This window comes from Besnoitia besnoiti, chromosome IX (genome assembly GCF_002563875.1).
Source record: "Besnoitia besnoiti strain Bb-Ger1 chromosome IX, whole genome shotgun sequence".
Classification (NCBI taxonomy): Eukaryota; Apicomplexa; class Conoidasida; order Eucoccidiorida; family Sarcocystidae; genus Besnoitia; species Besnoitia besnoiti.
In genome coordinates, this window is record NC_042364.1 from 860,611 (window position 1) to 879,229 (window position 18,619).

General features: G+C 58.4%; 1 protein-coding gene across 1 annotated transcript in view; it reads right to left on the bottom strand.

Annotated features, from left to right (window-relative positions):
• Positions 1-113: 113 nt before the first annotated feature.
• BESB_013000 (GCC2 and GCC3 domain-containing protein) overlaps positions 114-18,619 on the bottom strand; it is a gene marked incomplete at both ends in the record, with an annotated part of 28,625 nt that continues 10,119 nt past the window's right edge. Inside the window, 28 exons of the mRNA XM_029360030.1 lie at positions 114-236; positions 596-956; positions 1,475-1,674; positions 2,003-2,344; positions 2,809-3,193; positions 3,726-3,850; positions 4,139-4,341; positions 4,700-4,826; positions 5,231-5,508; positions 5,782-5,947; positions 6,238-6,366; positions 6,725-6,875; positions 7,481-7,826; positions 8,234-8,284; positions 8,762-8,990; positions 9,851-10,008; positions 10,462-10,608; positions 10,968-11,326; positions 11,646-12,035; positions 12,322-12,398; positions 12,963-13,102; positions 13,271-13,318; positions 13,735-14,104; positions 14,612-15,204; positions 15,664-16,065; positions 16,430-16,676; positions 17,038-17,341; positions 17,812-18,198. Coding sequence (XP_029216697.1) covers positions 114-236; positions 596-956; positions 1,475-1,674; positions 2,003-2,344; positions 2,809-3,193; positions 3,726-3,850; positions 4,139-4,341; positions 4,700-4,826; positions 5,231-5,508; positions 5,782-5,947; positions 6,238-6,366; positions 6,725-6,875; positions 7,481-7,826; positions 8,234-8,284; positions 8,762-8,990; positions 9,851-10,008; positions 10,462-10,608; positions 10,968-11,326; positions 11,646-12,035; positions 12,322-12,398; positions 12,963-13,102; positions 13,271-13,318; positions 13,735-14,104; positions 14,612-15,204; positions 15,664-16,065; positions 16,430-16,676; positions 17,038-17,341; positions 17,812-18,198 — 6,838 coding nt within the window. The remainder of the gene's footprint in view (positions 237-595; positions 957-1,474; positions 1,675-2,002; positions 2,345-2,808; positions 3,194-3,725; positions 3,851-4,138; positions 4,342-4,699; positions 4,827-5,230; positions 5,509-5,781; positions 5,948-6,237; positions 6,367-6,724; positions 6,876-7,480; positions 7,827-8,233; positions 8,285-8,761; positions 8,991-9,850; positions 10,009-10,461; positions 10,609-10,967; positions 11,327-11,645; positions 12,036-12,321; positions 12,399-12,962; positions 13,103-13,270; positions 13,319-13,734; positions 14,105-14,611; positions 15,205-15,663; positions 16,066-16,429; positions 16,677-17,037; positions 17,342-17,811; positions 18,199-18,619) is intronic.

Sequence of the window (18,619 nt, forward strand, 5' to 3'; positions counted from 1 at the left end):
TGTGGCCTGGTGCCCAACTTGACGCATCTAGAAGAGGTGTCTGTGAAGCCGATATACAGCACTCTGCAGTGGGCCTCTGTGCTCTGCACAACGTCGCCCGTCTTACATCTTCTTTAAAAACACGTCGAAGGACCCACCTGCAGAAGCCGCCCATCGGTTGAATCCACGTCGACCGCCAACGCGTCTGCCGCGTCCTTGAGCGGAACAATCGCCTGTTCTTCGGCATCCCCCGCGTACTGGCAAACCAACAGAAATGGCGGCGAAAACGAAACTGAACAGCCTTCCAGGCGCCCCGGCTCGTCACGCGGTGCGCGGATATTCGTCCGGAATGCGCTGCGCGACTACCTGAGCACACACTTCCGACTTGGTCCCGCAGCATGCCAATATACATTTACACGCAGTGCGTAGGCGTGCCTGTGCATCCAGTGAACCGACGCTTGCCCGAAGGTAGCAACGGGAGAATGAGCAGCGCTCCTCCGACCCTCGATACATATGCGGCTATGCATATATATGTATTTATATAGAGGTGCTGCACATAACGAGCGTGATCGCCTCGAGGCCCGTCCAGCCTCGCCGTCTATGTTCTGAACCTCACCCCTGCAACTGCATGCGTGGCGTCCGCCGTTGAGACGGCGAGGTGGTGCAGGACGCGGACATCTGTGCATGTTAAATTGCCCTTTGCACCAGGCAATTCATGGACAGCTGCTAGGATTGCGCCGCGGAAGTCGGTCAGGGCGTGCCGGCGCTTCGCGGACCCCAGGGGCGCCATCCACAGGCACGCCTCCCACGCGCTGTGGCGACACCTCCACACGGCGTAGAGCACGACGAGGCAGCAAAAGAGAAGCGCGAAAAAGCCGAGGATGACTGTCCCCCAGTTGGGCTCCGTCATAAGCCTCGACGCAGCCGATGTAACCCCGAGAATGCCCAGGCTCTGCGCGGAGAGAGGAGAGGCGAACCTGCAAAATAAATATCGACAACCAAAAAGAGGCTCGGGTATCGAGACTCGACAAGGATGCGAGAGCGGGACGCGAATGTGTGGGGTATATTAGGAAGCGTTTGACACAGTCAGGACGAGCAAAGGAATCAACGCTACCGCGCTAAAGAGCGCTGGAGAGAAGGCACAGTGCGGCAGTGGCGGGTCGAGCCTGATCAGCTTCAATTAGCGCGCCGTCGCCAAACGATAAAGCCGCGGCCGCAAGACATTCCTTGGCTGAGAGCGTCGATGGACGTCTCGGCCCCAGTAAGGTTATGCTATACTGGCCTCGGCGATAAGCTTTTTGTTTCGTCTGCTTGCATCTGTTTCACACGCTGCCTGCATTGTCCTTGCTGCTTCAATCTGTGCCGCGTTTCAGGATGCCTCCCAAGCTTCGTTTTCTGTGTCCTGAAGCATTCATCGTCTTGGCACTCTGTGCTCCTCTGGGTGGTCTGCGCCCGGTTGCCTCCCAGCTGCTGTACGAGATTCGGGTGCAATCACCTGGTGCCTGCGGGACAGCGCACGCCGTCAGGGACGACTACGACGACTGCGATTTCGAGCGGGTTGTCGGAGGCCGCGAACACAAACGAGCCGGCGACGAGGAACGTGTACGCGAAAAACTGAGGCAGGTTCGAGGCGCGCTTGGCAAGGTCTCGGAACGCGGCGTCGTCCATCGCTGCATGCGAATTCATCAGACTCTCCTGCGGCGGAACACGCAGTCGCCCCAGCAGGAGAGGAGACCAACGTCGTGACGAGCGACCGGCCGGGACACTTGTGCGTTGGCCCCAGCGGACCCACTGCTTCGGAAACTAAGGGAGGCTTACGTTCGTTTTCTTCTCATGAGAAATGCAGGAAGCAGCGGTGTAACCCCAGCGCGTGGCCCCACACCACACGATACGGCATTCCTGTTGGGGGCCTCTGCTGGCGAGAGGTGGAGAACACATGAAGCGTGCGTTCGACTGGGTCTTTTGTGTGCGCCGCTAGACGACGCTCGCTTGCCGTTCGCTCATCCCTCCGTCAATAACTCACTTTGTGATATACAGGGTACACGCCGTCTTTCAGCTCCCAGACAATGGTCGCTCCTCGCTGCAGGCACTGAACGGGGCGCGGGACAATGTTGCGGGGGTCGGTAGACTGCGTCCCTGTCCTCCGCCGCCCCAGGCGAAAGGCCGAAGGCTCCACGGCGGGTGGCGGGTGTCCGGCGACTCGGTGGTACGAGGCGGGGCCGTCTGGCTGGCTGCCGTCAGTCGACAGATCCGGCGCCGGCCTCAAGTCGTCAGGCATGCGCAGCAGGCCATCCAGTCCTGCTGAAGACGCCTGGTGGAAGCTCATCCCGCATAGAGAATCTAACGGCAAGCCCGAAAGCTCCTCCTGGAGGGACGAAAAAAACCAACGCACACACATGGCGCTCCAATCCACAGCATGCACTGGGTCTGCTACCGGTCCGCTGCGGTGCGCGCTCTCCTGCGCACTCATACGCCGAGTTGGACTTCAGCGAACAAAACCATTCGCGCCATAGAGTGAAGCGGTCACGCTTGCGCCTTCAGCCACAATTGCGATTTTGCGCGCTGTACATTGCCTCGACGCCCTGACGTGCTACACAGCAACGTGCGCGGAAGATCTCAAATCCGAGTTCGAGAGACCTTCGCGTCGATCGTGGTCTACATTCCGCACCGCTTCCAGTTTAGTGCCATTGCGCGCATTCCTGGTTTTGGCTGTCCGGGCTCGGGTTCGTGCTGTGGTTGCGTGAGGCTCTCCATCTGTTTCGTTATGTCAGCCTGCCCTCGAGGAAATGCAGGCCACTCGTACGTAGCAGCGCTGGTCGTTCTGCGCACCTTCAGCTTGGCGCAGAGGAACTGCAGGCGCGGCATGTCGAGGCTCTCAGGGAGGCCTGTGGAGTACACAGTCGTGCTGGCGCCAACGGGGTCGACTTCGGTCAGGCCCTCCGCCGTGACGAAGACCTCTGGGAGGGTTTCCTTGCAGCTCGCCGTGCACTGCGCGGCGATGCGCGGACCGTCGGCGCACTGGCAGACTCCGAAGTGGTGCAGAAAGCTTCCCGCGCCGCCGCGGCAAGACTCCACGCAATCCACCTCGTCTTCGTTCAAGCAGGAGCCGACATCGTCGCGAACTTGCCCCACTGTGCAGCGGCTGTACAGAACCTCCTGGCACGGGCTCCGTCCGTCCGCCGCCGCCGCCTCGTCGCCGTTATGGGTCGTAAAACTGAAGCCAAAATATGAAAGAGGCGACGCCGCAGGGCAGCCACTCCAAGCACAGAAGGCACTCGGAAGTTCGCCATGCGTAAAGCGAAAGGCGTGGAGATATACGCATCCAACCCAATGTTTATGTTAGCATTGCATGACCAAGCGCGAGGGGGCTGCTTCACAAGAAGGCAACGGGGACATCCCCTCAGCCTACAGCTCCCTGCTAACCAGGAGCTCCATAGGTGCTGGCGGGCGGTCTATAATTTGCCACAGTCTGGAAAGTGGAAGCAAGCGAAAGCATGATGCGTACACCGGATGAGGATGAGAGGCGATGCGTCCACGCGGAGCCGTATCGCTGACGCACACTGAGTTGAACACACCCAGGCGTATATATATATATATATACATCGAGATATGTATAGGAAACAATGCATGCCTTACACACACGCTACTTCATCTTTAGGTTCAAACGTGTATTCAGAAAAGCGGCAAACTGCCGGTGAAATATGCACACGCTTCAGGGGACTGGTGCGAGGCCCATGCAGATTTACCGTGAATAGCAGGGACACGTGCCGTCCTCGTTCCGGTAAAACCGCGCGGCTCCATAGCACGTGCACGAAGTGGAGCCTGACAGTTTTTCAGATCTCGCGTTTGGACCGCACGCGTCACATGACGACTGCAGAGAATGCAGAGGAAACACAAACCCGAATGGCGTGTGATCGCAGCCGCGAAGTCCCACTCCAAACACATGGGATTCAGGCCATCCCACTTGCCTGGGAGGTGGCAGTAACGCTAGGATGAACCTGTTGCATCCACTCACGCACAGACAAATACTACACAGCAGAGCCCCCGACACAGCGTATCTCAGCATCCACGCACGAGTGTGTTCCACAAACGCTGAAGGCTGCACCGCGCCACTACGTCGGCTGTTCTGCGTGAACACCCTTGCCACAAATCTCCCTACCATCCCTGGGAATCGCTGGTAGGTCCCGTCGGGGCAGGGCGAGCAGGCGTCGAGCGACGTTCCTCCTGGCTGGTCGCTGAAGGTGCCTGGCGGGCAGGGTGTCGGTTCGAGCGCGCCTTCGAGACAGAAATAGCCGGGTGGGCACTTGTAGCCCATAACAACTCCTTCCTCGTTCGCATTCGGCGTCGCAGAGGTTGAGCCGCCTGCAGAGAAAGGACACAGGCGGCAGACGAATCGGCAAGCATATTCCACCCACGCAGGGCTCCCTGGACTGTCCACCGCGCTACACGACGCTCTCTAAAAGACCAGGAGGCCACGAGTCAGTCGTCACGCGGGTGCTAAAACTGCTGGATCGGTCGCGCGGCACGTACTAGGAGGCGTCGCAGCGAACGGTGTCACGTGACCATGCGCCTGCCATATTACCTACCCCGAAAATCAGAGCGGAAGACACCTCTGAAGATCCACAACGGCAGGGGCTGCAGAGTGGTCAGACGAGCTAGCCCCAAGTTTTAGAGACAGCGACCCGAACGCGAACGGTTTCGCAGTACCGCGGTTCCTTACCTGTACATATATGCCCCGCCGCACACGGGCTACACTCAGATGAGCCTGGCTGGTCAGCGAAAGTTGCAGGCGGGCACGCTTCACAGCATGCCTCGACCGAGTAGGCGCCGACGCAGGTTTCCTTGGCCTGATGCATGCAGTAGATGCAGCAGAGAGTGACCAAGCTTTGCTGTCCGCAACCCTCCCTGGTCACGCAGAAGCGACAGGCCTAACGGCAGCTTCCCATTAGCTAGAATGACCGTTCAGACTCCTCCTCCAAGGTTTAAGCGGCGCGGAGCTTGATACGGCTCCGACCCACTGCGCATGCCGTGCTAGTGCTTTTACTCTTTCATCGTCCCGCCCGCGTAACCCTGCGGTCTGGCGCCCAGACCCCACGCACTTCCAGACTGCGCAAGCATGACATCGAAGCCTCCACTCACAGGGGATATGCGGTGGACATGGTACACGCTTTTAGGTAGCTAAGCGGCTGCAGGCCTCGCTGGGGCTCGGAGAACCAGACTTAAACATGGGGTTCATTTTGTGGCTGCTGACTGCAGCACTTGCCTTGTATCCCGTCGGGCACACAGTGGGTTCAGCAACGCCGTGAGAGCAGAACGATCCTTCCGGGCAAACTAGCGGGACATCCGAGCCTTGGGGACAGTGGTACCCGTCAGGGCAAGGCACCGCCGTTTCGCTTCCAGCGGGGCAGTACGTGCCCGCTTGGCACATAATTGGGGCGCTGGCGCTTCGTCCGCACACGTGGCCAGCCGGACACACAGTTGCCTGCGGCCGGAGTTTGCCGTCTTCGTCAGGAGATGCGCAGAGAATGCCTGCGAACGAAGCGAAGCAGGGGTCATTCTGTGGCGATGTTGCGCCGAGGAGGCAGGATGTGGTGAGCAAACCTACTTGTGTAAAGTGGGTTAGTCTGTCTCTGCGGGTTGCTGTGGCTGTTCCGACGAAGTCCGCACAGCAGTGCAAAGCCAGCGCACTCCGAGACGGAAACCGCGGTGCTAGGCGTGTCCAGTTTTGACGCTCTCAAGGGACACTCTGTCAGCTGTGAAACGATGCGGTGCCTGTCGATTAAGCCCCTTCTTCTGTCATACCTGCGGGGCACGCCGCACAGCTCTCGGGTTGTGAAAGCTTCGGCCCTGCTCCGTAGCTCCCCGCCGGGCAAGCCTCAGGCTCCACTGCGCCCGCCCGGCAGAAGTAGCCTGTGGGGCAGGGGAAGAGCTTGAAATCGACGACGCCTTCTTGGTCGCATGCGTAGCCCTAGAACGCTCCGAGACAAGCAACTGAGCCGGCTCGTCATCGTGAGTGTACTGACAGCGACTCACGCGGCCGCACGTGTTGGGGTACAAACGACTTCTGCGCGCCTCTTGCTACTGCGTAGTCGAGCCGCGTGTACGCTCACTCATCCGGAGACTCTCAGCGAATCAGTCATTCGTGCTGGTTAAGTCGCCTTCCTTTCACGTGACGGGAATTCGACATGCGTCCACTGACGCATGTCGCCTCCGCTTGAATCCCCATTTCTCATCCTTCATTTCGTGTACCCCTCCTACCTCTGGGCATTTTGTGCAGTCAGACTTATGTGAGCTCCCTTTGCTGCTCAGATAGAACCCGCGCTCGCAGGGAGTGGGCTTCGGTGTCTCGCTGGTACAGTAGTAGCCCACAGGACACGCCACAGGCACCTGAAAGGCAGCGGAAGATACTCGCAAAGCAACAGCCGTGAGGAACCGAAAGCTGCTTTTTTAACCTATGGCTCTCTCGACGCGCATGCGTGAATCTGCGGCTACGGCAAAACGTCATACACTTGCATGCGCAGGCAATGCCGAGGAGTCAAGAGGGTCATGGGACACAAAGTTCTCGTATGTGCATTAAAAGTGTTTCATACATCCGCATACCGTCTGAATGCGGATTGGAGCACAGGGCCTACGCGGGCGCCGCGTTTGCTTGGCGCGCCGGCGGCATGAGTGCCTGTCGCTTGTCCGACGGCTTACGAGCGAAGGAGCTCTCTCAGCACGAATGCAAGCGTCGCAGAATTCTTACTGGCATGTGCGGGTCGCAGAAGCTGCCCTCAGGGCACTTCGAGCAGTCATCTTGGCTTTCGCCTCCGACTGTTTCCCGAACTGTCCCTTCTGCACAGGCCACTGGGGCCTCCGTTCCGGTCGGACAGAAGTGGCCCGCGGGGCAGGCGCCGCTGCATCGCGAGAGCAACATCGACGCAGCGACTTGGGCGTTTTTGAGGGACGGGCCCTGCCCCGGAGACTGGCGCGTCCAGCGAGAGCCTCCCCGACTCCCCTAGCGCGGCCGTGTGGTCACGCCGGCGCTGACGAAAGGCGTATAAGGCCGAATCACGGGGTGGTTAATCTGGCTCTTGATTGCGCTGTTCGCCACCCTCTTATGTGATACGAACAAACCCTCACCCACATAAGCATGTACAGACACACAGGCAGACGTGGACCAGGCCTAGTCCCCGCCTCACTTCATCTCCACCGCAGGTAGCTGCTGCATTTGCTCAGCCGCTTTGCTGTCGCTTAGCCAAACAGCTGTTCTCTCTGAGCCATTTCAGACTCGCTCATCCAGGTGTCTCCGACAGCCATTGTGTGCTTAATGGTCGGGCTGGTCGGAGTTCCCTGTATTCACTGTGCGGTTGTCTGGGACGTAGTAGGGCGACCCCTGGCAGCCCGCCTCAAGCCAGCGCGGTACACTGCCCTTGCGCGCCAGACGTTGCCGCAGACGTGTTTTTCTCAAGGTCACATATATAGGCATACCGTGGGAAGCAGGAAATACTTATCCACGTACCCGTAGTGCACTGAATGACCGCTCCAGAAGGAGCTGTCTGTCCACACTTCGTTGAGGTCTTTGTTCGGGTCTTGAGTCTGGGCGGGTCCGACGCCCAGCAGGCAGAGGAATCCGGCTGGGCACTCCGTTTGGGGCTTGCCAGCCTCGCACACTTTGCCTGGGGGGCACTCGCTGCATTCCTCGTCCTTTGCCAAATTTGCAACGTCGCTGGTCGTGCCATCCGGACAGAATGAAGCCTGAGCTGCCGCGGGTCCGCAGACAGACCCTCTGGGGCAGTCCTGGATCTCCCCGCTTGGCCCACCCGGGCATAGGTAGCCCGCAGGGCACCGCTTGCAGCTAGCCAGACCTATTTAGCAGCGAGGGAAAAGGAGGAAGCAGGAACACGGTACAGTTCGCCGTCGCCAAAACCTGTGCGAGAGAGCAGCGGGGGGTATGCTGGTAGGGCGCCGCACACGGACGAAGGCGCTCTCGATTAAAGCAGGCCAGCAACGTCAGCCCGCAGTTACGCACTGAGAACTTGAATCGGTGTCTCTAGGCGCTGGAGAGATACAGAGCAAAGTGGCATTGATGCACCCATACGCGGGCTCAATTTGGTGGGTTGCTGGATGCGCGTGCCGATATGTCTACGGCAGCAATACTTCGAAGCGTGAAGGCTTTTCCAAACGCAAAGCGGCGTCTGTCAGGGGTCCGTCGACTGCGAGCTGCTGCAAGGAAGGGCGGAGGTGCAGGGTATTCCGCAGTCAGGTAGCCCACCTTCTTCGTCACTGTAGTACCCTGCTGCACATTCCTGCGGCGTCTTCGATCCTGAAACACTCAAGCACAAATCGTCACGCAGAACGACGGAGCTGACCAGCCAGCCAGCCCTGGCGTTCTATCTCTTAGAGAGCACGTCTGCTCTTTGGCAGTTGACGAGCCACCCACGAAGGTACGAGGAGATCGTGGGATTCGTGACAGATGATGAGGCAGTATTCTGCGCCCTGCAATTGAACTGGTTTCCGAGACCCTGATGTTTGGAGCTCCCCCCGCGGGCACCGATTACATCGAGTTGGTCGCGAGGCAACGCTGCGTGCGTCGGCAGCAAATGAGTGTGCCAGGAACTGTTTGACATCGGTTGGTACACGGTCGCCCTGTGTCGGCGACCCTAGAGCATATGTCTAGTTCGATAGACCCACACTCTCCAGACGCGACTGAGAGCGCTTCCAGTCCGGCTATTCTCAAATGCTTGTGCCAGTGTCCACCAATAGTAGACGCCCATCCATTCCGAAAGGAGCGCCGGCTCACCTGGTGGGCAGTAGTGTCCCTTCGTGCAAATGTCCCCAGAGACTGCATCTCGTGGAGCGGCAACCTTCGCCCCTTCTTGGCAAAAGAATCCAGGCTGGCAAGGACCACTTCCGTCTGCACTCTGAAGCCCGGCTACACCGCAGTACGCGCCCGCAGCGCACGACTTGCATGCGTCTGAGGCCGCCTCCGAGTCCTGGTACGTCCCCGCGGAACAGAGTACGGGCATCGGCTGCAACGCCAGAGAGAAGGCTCAAACTAGCAATTGTGCGCTGACGACCCGGCACCTCGCGCTTCGTCCTGTTCAATCTTGCATGCCGTCGAAAGTTGCTTGGGTTGCGCCGGAGCTCGAAGTCAACAGACGGATTTCGCAAGCCGCCGGGTCGGCAATGGAGGGCAATACGACTTAGTAGGCTCTCTGTGTGAGTGGTACGTAGCGTACTACTAGGGCGCTCAGCCCCGGCTCGATAAACAGACGCGAGCGCTCAAGTACTCGTTCATAAAATGTTAGCTGCATGCGTAGATCTCGACCACCGGCTGTAGCGAGCCGGGTAAATTGGCCACAGATACTGGCAAGCATTTGTCTACGGACAAACACCGTCCTGTGTACGCGCAGGTCAGCGACACGCGGGCGTACTCAACACACTCCAGCAGGCCTTCGAGGCGCATGGAACGCTCCGCCAAACTCTATTCAACTAGGTAAAAGCCTTGAAACGGGATGACTTCTTAAGACAGAAGTGTTGCATGCCGCGCGAGGGTGCACTCTAGAGCGTTTCAAGCGTCGTTGCAAAATCCCACAGAGCAGTGCGGAGACGCAGACGTTCACTCTACGGCGATACGGATGGACGAGAAAAAGGCTTAACTGAGGGCGGACACACTTATCCTTCACTAAGGCGAACGGATAACGTACATCCGCGCCGACAGCTGGCTGCGCTGTCGGAGCCGTCACTTGGAACTAGTGTGTGTCTCAGGCTCGTAAGATGCAGGAAGGTTTCAGCAGTACCATACGTACATATACATATATGTATATATATATGTATGTAAATGGGCCTGCGTGCGCTAGCAAAGGTAGCCATGGACAGCGCAGCCTACCGTGGACGCCGGGCAATATGCCCCCAGCGGGCAGGCCACGAGGCGCGCTGGCGCGTAGCCAGACGTGTGGTCCTGGGACATGGAACCCTGCTTGCACCAAGTCCCTGCGTCGCACGGACCCGTTGATGCCGTGGCGCCGGCCGAACCGCAGTACTTTCCTGGCAAACGTCAGTCCACTCCACAGGAAAGCACTTACTTGGCGCTTTGTGGCAGCGGGGCATGCAGCACCTCCATGTGGGAAGGAGAGTGCTTGCTTGTATCGGAGAGCGAATGCGTACAGATAGGCAATACAGAGCGACAAAAGCCGAGGACAAGTATACATCGCTGACAGTGACAGTTGAAGCAATATATAGGCGCCCGGCTGCTCTTGCATTTTCTCAACACCGCATTGTGCCCCAATTATACTAGCCAGGGTACCGCCGGAAACCGCTGCAAGCAAGCTCGGACCGTCTTGGGTCTCAAACTGTTATCAACGCTGAAGAGACGGCACGCGATTCTTTGCCGGGGGCGTATGCACTCGCCAACTCTTTCTCAGTGTCTTTTGCAAAAAGCAACGAACAACGCCTGGAACGTTGGCATCGCGACATCTCGGGATTTACTTCACTTTTTACCTGGCGGACAGGCCAGGCACTCCTGCGAAGATGCAAGGAACTGGAAGGGGTTGTATGTTCCAGCGGGGCATGCGACCGCCGTAACACTGCCGCCGGGGCAGTAGGAGCCCTTTGGACAGGCTTCATTGTCAGTGAGCGTTTGAATGCCTGAACCACGGGATGAGGAGATGCCGGATCCACAGCCACCGGTTGGTGGCGTGCGAGTTCGCACCGAGACGCATGAAGTGCGGGGCGGGCCAAAGCGGTTGCATGCGGCGCAGAGTGGCAGCGACTCACAGGCAATTCACTGCCTTTATACATAGACGTTGCCACATAGGCATGTCAGCGAAGAAGTAAACAGACGAGCCATGGCGTCCCGCCAAAACAGCTTCGACGATAGCTGCCTGTCGTGAATGGTTCTCGTGGCGGACAAACGCGTCTGCAACGTCCCAACAGAGGTTCAGGCAGTCCTCGAAAAACAGTCGCCAAAAAAGCGTCGAAAGACTCGCCCGAGGTTCTGTATTTACCTTCTGAGGCACACACGTTCCCGGCCGGGCATTCCTGGCACGCGCTCCCAGTTCCCTCTCCGACGCTCAGAGAGCCCCGTGGGCAGGCGATTTCCACAGTTGTTCCCGATGGACAGAAGTGCCCGCGTCGGCACAGCCGACCAGCCGGTTCCTTCACCGGAGTGGGACTGTAGGCCCCAGCGAGGCAGAGGAAGCCGGCGGCGCAGCCCTGCACAGAGCCCGACGGCGGGCAGAACTGCCCCGCTGGGCAGGCCTTGCACCCCGCATTCGTCGCAGCGCCGCCTGCTGTCATCGTCTGACCTAACGGGCACCTCTGCGGAGTCGCGCTTCCTTCTGGACACACCCATCCTACGGGGCACCTGAAGAGGCACCAAAAATGACTAAATATCAAAGTGTCGAATGGGAATGGAAACCGGAGTAAGGCTGTTCACAACTTCGAGCTGAAGTGCCACCTGGGGGAAGGGTGCGAGGGAGCTGAGCTCGCCCTTACTCCCATGCCCTTCAGTGCGAATGCTAGTTCATGGACTTCTGCACGCGTCCACGTCAATCCGTCACGACACTGACGCACTGGCACAGCAACACCTGAGCATGCACGCGAACCCATCCCGGCATCTGTCGCTCTGTTTGCCAAAAAGTTTGCCACTGCCCCGCTTCAGTTCAAGTCCGCCTCTGGCTCACGGTGTCGGTTCAATCGCACATGTGGCCGGTCCGCCAGGCCTCGAGGGCATGCAGGAGATTTTCGGCGTCTCATCACCTCCAGGATCTCGCAAGATTACATACGAAGGCGCCGGACAATAGCTTCCTGCAGGACAGTTCTTGAGTTCCTCTGCAATTCCCTCTGTGTTGCATACTTTGCCTGGAGGGCACCACCAGCAATCGGACTCCTGTTTCAAGCCGCCATCCAGCGCGTACTTGCCTACAGGGCATTTGGTGGGTATAGACGAAGACGCTGGGCAAAAGGCGCCAGCAGGGCACTCGAGTGGGGTGACGAGGCCAGAGCCCGTAGCACACGTGAAGCCAGCGGGGCACGGTTTGCAGCTTGCATGGCCCTCAGTATCCTGGTAAGACCTGAAAAGCCAACAGCCGCCGAACGGGCATCAGTCCCACCGCCGAGTCCGCAAGGTCATCTCTCGACTGACGTATGCTCGAACAGACGCATATATGTATGTTTTTGTTTGTGTCGCGACGGAAAGTCGTTAAAGATCCCTTGAAGAGCCGCGAGAGGGTGCCGACATATTTTTACGCGTCTATCTATCGTGCCTGACACATACCTACTATGTATTTCCATGCCCATGTGTTTCGCAGGGTGGGAGGCTAAATCGTTATCAAGTTGGAGACGCACCATTGTGCTTACCCAGGTGCACAAGGCTGAGGCGAGGTTGTGCCTTCAGGGCAAAAGCTTCCTTTCGGACAGAAAGTTCCGTCCGGTGTCTGTGTGGATCAGAACAACAGTGGGGGATCAGGAGAGTTGCCGTCTGCGCAGGGAAGATATCTGGACAGTCCACATATTCAACGTCCGAGGTTCAGGCTGTCCGCCCCTAGCTTCGTACATGACGTCCCCGATGGAACATGTAGCGCGGAAACTGGAAAGCAGCGCCAGAGAAATATGCGACAGAGGTGTTCGTTAACGTGGCAAGTGAACGACAGGGGCAACGGCCCAAACAGGAATACGTGCACATGCTGGACAGGTAGACCGACAGAGAGGCAGCTGAATATGGGACTCCAACTGCATCGTGACCGACACCGACCCATACTCACGGGCACGATCTCGAAACCTTTATGTGGTTCACAGAACCGTCGGCTGGACATGGTGCTACACATCAGCTAGGGTACATGCGCGGATACGCGCAAAAGTAAACGCGTTACTCGACATGGCTCCGCACGCTCTGCTACTGTCGGAAGTCGCGGGTCCACAGGCCAGGCATCTGCATGCGACCTGCACGTTTCCAGATGGTTCAGGATCTATGCTCCTGATCTTCTGGCTCTGAAGCGTACCTCAGCTTTTTGTCTGCAGAAGACTCCGGCCCGGCAGAAGCCCGTGGGGTAGATCAGGCCGCGACCAGAACAGTACCGACCCCCAGGGCAAGGCAAGCAGTCGGCAATGCTTTTTCCCAGTGGGAACGTAAGATACGTTCCTGGCAGTAGGGACAGACACGGCGCATCTACGGAGGTGAGTCGTCCTGAACGATACGCAGGTCGACTGATTCCTGCAGTACACGATTTCTCTTACTCGTGTCGAAGGCGTTTTGATTTTTCAATTCTATGGGGAGGCCACTCAGATGACGTCTCAGTAAGAGTCTTACCTGGAGGGCAGGCTTCAGGAACGCGAGAGCCGGCGGGGCAGAAATGGCCTGCGATGGTAACAACAAAGGCACCTCAGCTCATCTACCTGAGCACGGCTGCATGTCACTCGCACCTGCATCGCACGCTGACGTATATCTCCCTCGCAGTGACGGCTACGCCTGGCACCACATGTCATTTTCATTGTTGTCCGCCTGATACTTATCTTCGACTATCTGTTTACAACTCCAGCCCGGTGTCGCTCCAGCAGCATGCAACCCTGCTCTGCGGTTCACATCCCCTTCTAGCCCCTCAGTCGGCCCTTTTTTCCTGTCACATTGAATTCCACGAAGGTGCACGCGGCAGCGTACTTCGTTAGAGGCAGCACCTCCCTAACATCTCCCACAGCTAGCAACCGGATTTATACCGCGGCGGAGAGCCTAGCTAACTGGCTAGTGTTCAGGGGAGATCTAGAGTAAACACGCACCAGGGGTGCAAGGACCATAAAGGTCCTGACTGGGGCAGCTTGTGGCATCAGGCGGTGCGGGCGGACTGGCTGACTGCGCTTTTTGCCTGCAGTAGTACCCCGCGTTGCAGGGGGCCCTAGGGGCTGAGAGACCCAGGGTCCCGCACTGGTACCCGGCCCTGCAAGGCAGGGGCACGCGCGCGCCCGGGGGACAGTAGTATCCCTTCGGGCAGCGGCCGCCGCCCTCCGTCGCTGCGCCAGACTCCGCTTCTGCAACGGCAACGCTCTCAGCCTCCGAAAGATCTGTTGGATTCAGAATTGCCACATGCAAAAGGCAGAAGTAGCCCCCGCGGCAGGTCTCCGGCGCGGACGTCCCGCTGTGTCGACAGGCCTTCCCTGCAAGTAGAGGATCACAGCAAAGCGAAACAGAATAGGCGTGGCGACGGGCGTATGGCGAAGCAAGAAAGCAGAACTACGGCAACCCGCCTCTTGATTGAGGTGCGATGCGCCCTGAAACGTGTGCAAGGCGGCAAGTGAAACGAGCAACGTTAGCTGCGAGCAACGAACGAGAGGTGACTTAGAGGACTTCAAAGCTCCGAGCGCTCCACCCGACACCAGAAGACAACGCGGTGCACACGGGACGGCACGAAATATCGAGGGGGTCTAGCAGGTCAAAGAACGGGCAGAGAGTGCGAACAGCCAGTCTGTGACCGTAGACGCCAGCGTACACTATGAATCCACTACAAACATGAGGCGTGTCCCCTTGAAACGCTTCACTGCCACGAACGCGTGAGTGTCAGCAGAAGGCTACGAGTGCATTTAGTTCTGGGCTTTTTTGGAGCGCATCTGGGACTGTACTCGCACCGCAGGATGTCAGGTTCGAAGTGCACCTTAAGACCTTACCTGGAGGGCAAGGGCGACAGGCGTCTGCATTTATTCCTCCAGCGATGGGATTGTACGAGCCAGGCAGGCATACCTGTGGCAGACTATCTTTGTCGCAGTACTGGCCCGCCGGGCACGGCGTTACAAGACCACTGGAGCAAATAAAACCTGCATCGCAGCCTGTGCACTCTGCGAGGCCGGCCGCCGCAGTTGTAGATCCCACGGGGCATGTCAGCGGGCGCGCGCTGCCCGTTGGACAGTAACTCCCTATTGGGCAAGGGATCCCGATGGGCGTGAACAGTCCATTGGGGCAGTAGTACCCCTCGCGGCATTCCCCACTAGGCGCAGTGCTGTCGATTTTCTCTTCGTACGCGTTAGTCGTACCATCACAGTACTTGCCGGCGGGGCACTTTGTGCACTGGTCTTCAGCTGCGTTCTCCTGGTAGGCGCTGATAGTCCCCAGAGGGCAGCGGCGCGGTGCGGCCGACCCCGATGGACAGAAGTACCCCGGGGGGCACGGAAGGCCGGTGGCGGATCCGATTGGGCAGTAGCGACCTCCCGGGCAAAGCAGCTCCGCTGTGCCGAGCTGGGATGTCGGGCACACGCGACCTATAAGGACGAGGTGGTGTAGACAAGAGACAAAGGGCGAAGACAGGCGGGAGTACAGCTATGGGGTTTCCGCGGGGACGTTTTTCCTTCATTGGAAATGTGTTAACAGACATGGCTGTCCCAGCGTTAAGAGAGACATGGGCAGTCTGGTGCGGGAGGGGGGGCGGGGGGAAATGGGGGCCTGGCAAAAACCCTGCTGGCGCTCCGACTGTGTAGGACATCGCACGAAGCAAACCGCGTGACACCCTTGCCGCGCGCCGCTTCGAGCCTCAAGCCGAGGCCAGGGGAAAAGGAGCAGTGAACAGAGTGTAGAGAAGCTAAAGCAAAGAAAACGTGCTTTTTGCCAATTTAGGCGGCGTATCGAGGCTGCTGCGCCCACGCCCCTCGGCCGCGCGCCGGCGACCTTCTGATACCGCCGCATTCTACATGGGCGCACCGGATGTCTTCGCAGAGTCTCACCCGCTGGGCACGGTATGGGTTGTCCGCTTCCCTTGGGGCAGTAGAAACCTCTTTCGCACCGAACGCTCCCCTCGCTCACTATTCCTGGACCTGCCACTTTGACTCCACCCGTGCACGCGTAGCCCTCTGGACAGTCAGCTGTACCGTCTGTCGCAGGCTTCACGTTGTTTTGTTGGCACATCAAGCCAGGGGGGCAAGGAAGACACGAGTCAGGGTAGACCCGCGCAGTATGCAGGCTGTACGTCCCATCGGGGCACTGCTGCGGCTCAGTTGTACCGCTTCCTGGGCAAAAGGTCCCTTGCGGGCATCCGCTGTTTAGGTACTGTGTGACCCCTGGTCGGCAGTTGTACCCTGGGGGGCACGGAAGGCATTCCTGTTGCCCTGCATCGGGCTGGTAAGTGCCTGAGGATAGGACAGAAAAGTCGCGAGACAGGCAGTGAAGTGGACTGAAGCCGAAAGGCGCATGGAACGTTGTCCTCTAACCCGGACAAGCCATCTGGAGAGTTGCGCTGTACGACGAGGATGAGACTCCTGCTGCTGTGTATTGGGAAAGCATGCGAAGGCAATCACAGCCATGCTGCAGATGAGCGCGGAGAGGCCAGTCTTTTATTCCACAAGTGTGAGTGACGCCTTTTCTTGCTCGAAGCACGGCGTCAAGCATCCACTGTCCTGAGGATGAGATGCTTAGCCAGGCGGCAGCATGTATAGCGGTGGATAAGCAGAAGAGGTTCTTATATTTGGTCTTCGTGGTATGGTCTGGTCTCACCTTCTGAGCAAATCGTTGGGGAAAGGCTGCCTGGCGGGCACTTCGAACCGGCTGGGCATACTGTGTGTTTGCTTTTGATGCTTCCAGGTGGGCAGGTGAATCCGCCTTCACAAGGCCCTTCAAATGTTGTCTGGCCCGATTGACTGCAAAAAGCTGCTCCAGGGCATGGCAGGCATGATCCGGCTCCCCTCTGTCTCTCCATCGCTCCGTAGGTCCCAGGAGGGCATGGGGTAGGAACTTCACTTTTCTGAATGATGCCAGGACGCGGACAAAGCGCCGAGACTCTATGTGTCGGCTATGCAGATGGTCGTCGACTACGCCACTGCGCCATGTTCCCAGGCTACGCTGTTGGTGCCGCTAAACTAGCCTCGGGGGCAAGGCGGTCTTTTTGCGGGATCCCCTCTCATACGCCCCTCACATAGCTGCATTTGGTTCTCTCGAATGACAGCTGCGCGTATTCGCAGATTTATGTCGAAAGGGTCAACCCCAGTTGTTGTGCCCAGCCGGTTCACAACTAGCCACTTGGCAGAGTATTCTATGCGGCTCTTTTCTAGCCTGTCATCTGTGAGCATCTAACACCAGGATACTCGCCTCTGTTTGCTTCGTACCCCTGGGCAATAATGGCCTGCGGGACAGGGCCCCCCTTGGTCGTTTGTGTCCGCGGGCGTGTCAGTCGTGGCACCCCCTCGGCAATAATATCCAGGCGAACACGTTCCGGTGGGGTAAGTGGCCCGCCGCTTTGAACAGAAAAACCCTGGCGTGCATGCGAGGCAGTCGTCCTGCGAGCCTCGTAGAGGCGCGGGGTTGTAGGTGCCTACAGGGCACTCGGCTGCGGTGATCGCCCCCTCTTCACAGAACGTCCCGGCCGGACAGGACTTCACGCGCGACATGCCGTGTGTGTCGCAGTAGTGCCTACGCGCCAGTGCCGAGACAAAGCGGAAAATCGCCATTCTTTAACGGCAGGCTAAGCACTGTATAGATCACCGACATGCCCACACTAATTCTTTCACAGCGTTTCGCGTGAAAGCCAGTGCACGTATGCGGGCACGTTACTACATGTAAAAGAGTCATGGCGTCATACGCAGAGAGGTATATCAGGCAGCAATCCAAAACAGAGAGAACACGCAAGCAAGTACGTGCACAGACCGATAGCGACGCACACATAAAAACATTCTGGTACTGAAGTCAGTGGACTCGGAGAGGAAACCCTAAACCCTAACCAGCTGGATCGTGTGCTTGCATGCACTTTGGATGCAGGCATCCCGAGGCTACGGTTTACTGTTTACCGCTCACTACACGTATTGATTGATGGTCTCCCTATCACTACGAAAGAAACTGCATGATATGCGCTTGTATGTATGTGTGTATATGCGTCCTCTTACCCAGGCAAGCACAGGTCGCATTTAGCTTGCGCATATTTTTCATTGAAGGTCCCCGGTTCACATTCTTGCTCTGCAACGCCGGGTTGGACGGCGAAGTGCCCAGGGGTTGCTGGCGTCTCCGTGGGCGACAGAGAGCCCTTCTTACAAATGTAGCCGTCGTTGCAGTTGCCATCCGGCGTTGTGCTTGTGGTGCCAAGGCAGTACTGACCCGCGGGACACGGCAGGCACGAGGAGGCGTCCCTCCCGCCAGGAAGAGGGTTGTACGTTCCCGCAGGGCACGGCGCGTTTGTGGTAGCTCCTTCGGGGCAGAAGCCGCCGGCGGGGCACGCGCGACCTGTCTGATTGTCCGTCGGTGCCGCAACTTGTGCGCCTCCTAGACAGATGAACCTAACGCGCATGCAGGTGCCAGCAGGTGACAGGAGGTCGGGACAGGCACGAGCCGACGCGGTACCTGTGCGTGTGCTGTCGCTCGGACCCATTCTGCGCATGTCAACCGGTGCAACGAGCGCCGTCCCAGCCGTAGGAAGAAGTGGCGGCGTCAGACAAGGCGACAGCACCTGCCGGGTGACGAGATGGCAAGCCTGACTCCACACTTCGGTAAGCCCGCCAGCCGTACGACTGACATAGGCATGTAAACACCCGCGCCCAAACGCAGCGTCTGCCGTCGTTCACATCTTGAACGCGTCTAAATTAAACTGTAAGAGCAGGTGGTGCTGGTGTACGAATAAGGACGTGATTCTCTGTCTGACGGGTACGTATGTCTTGGAACGGGTACGCCTCCCGAGAAAGGGGACAAGCATGTCCGCAA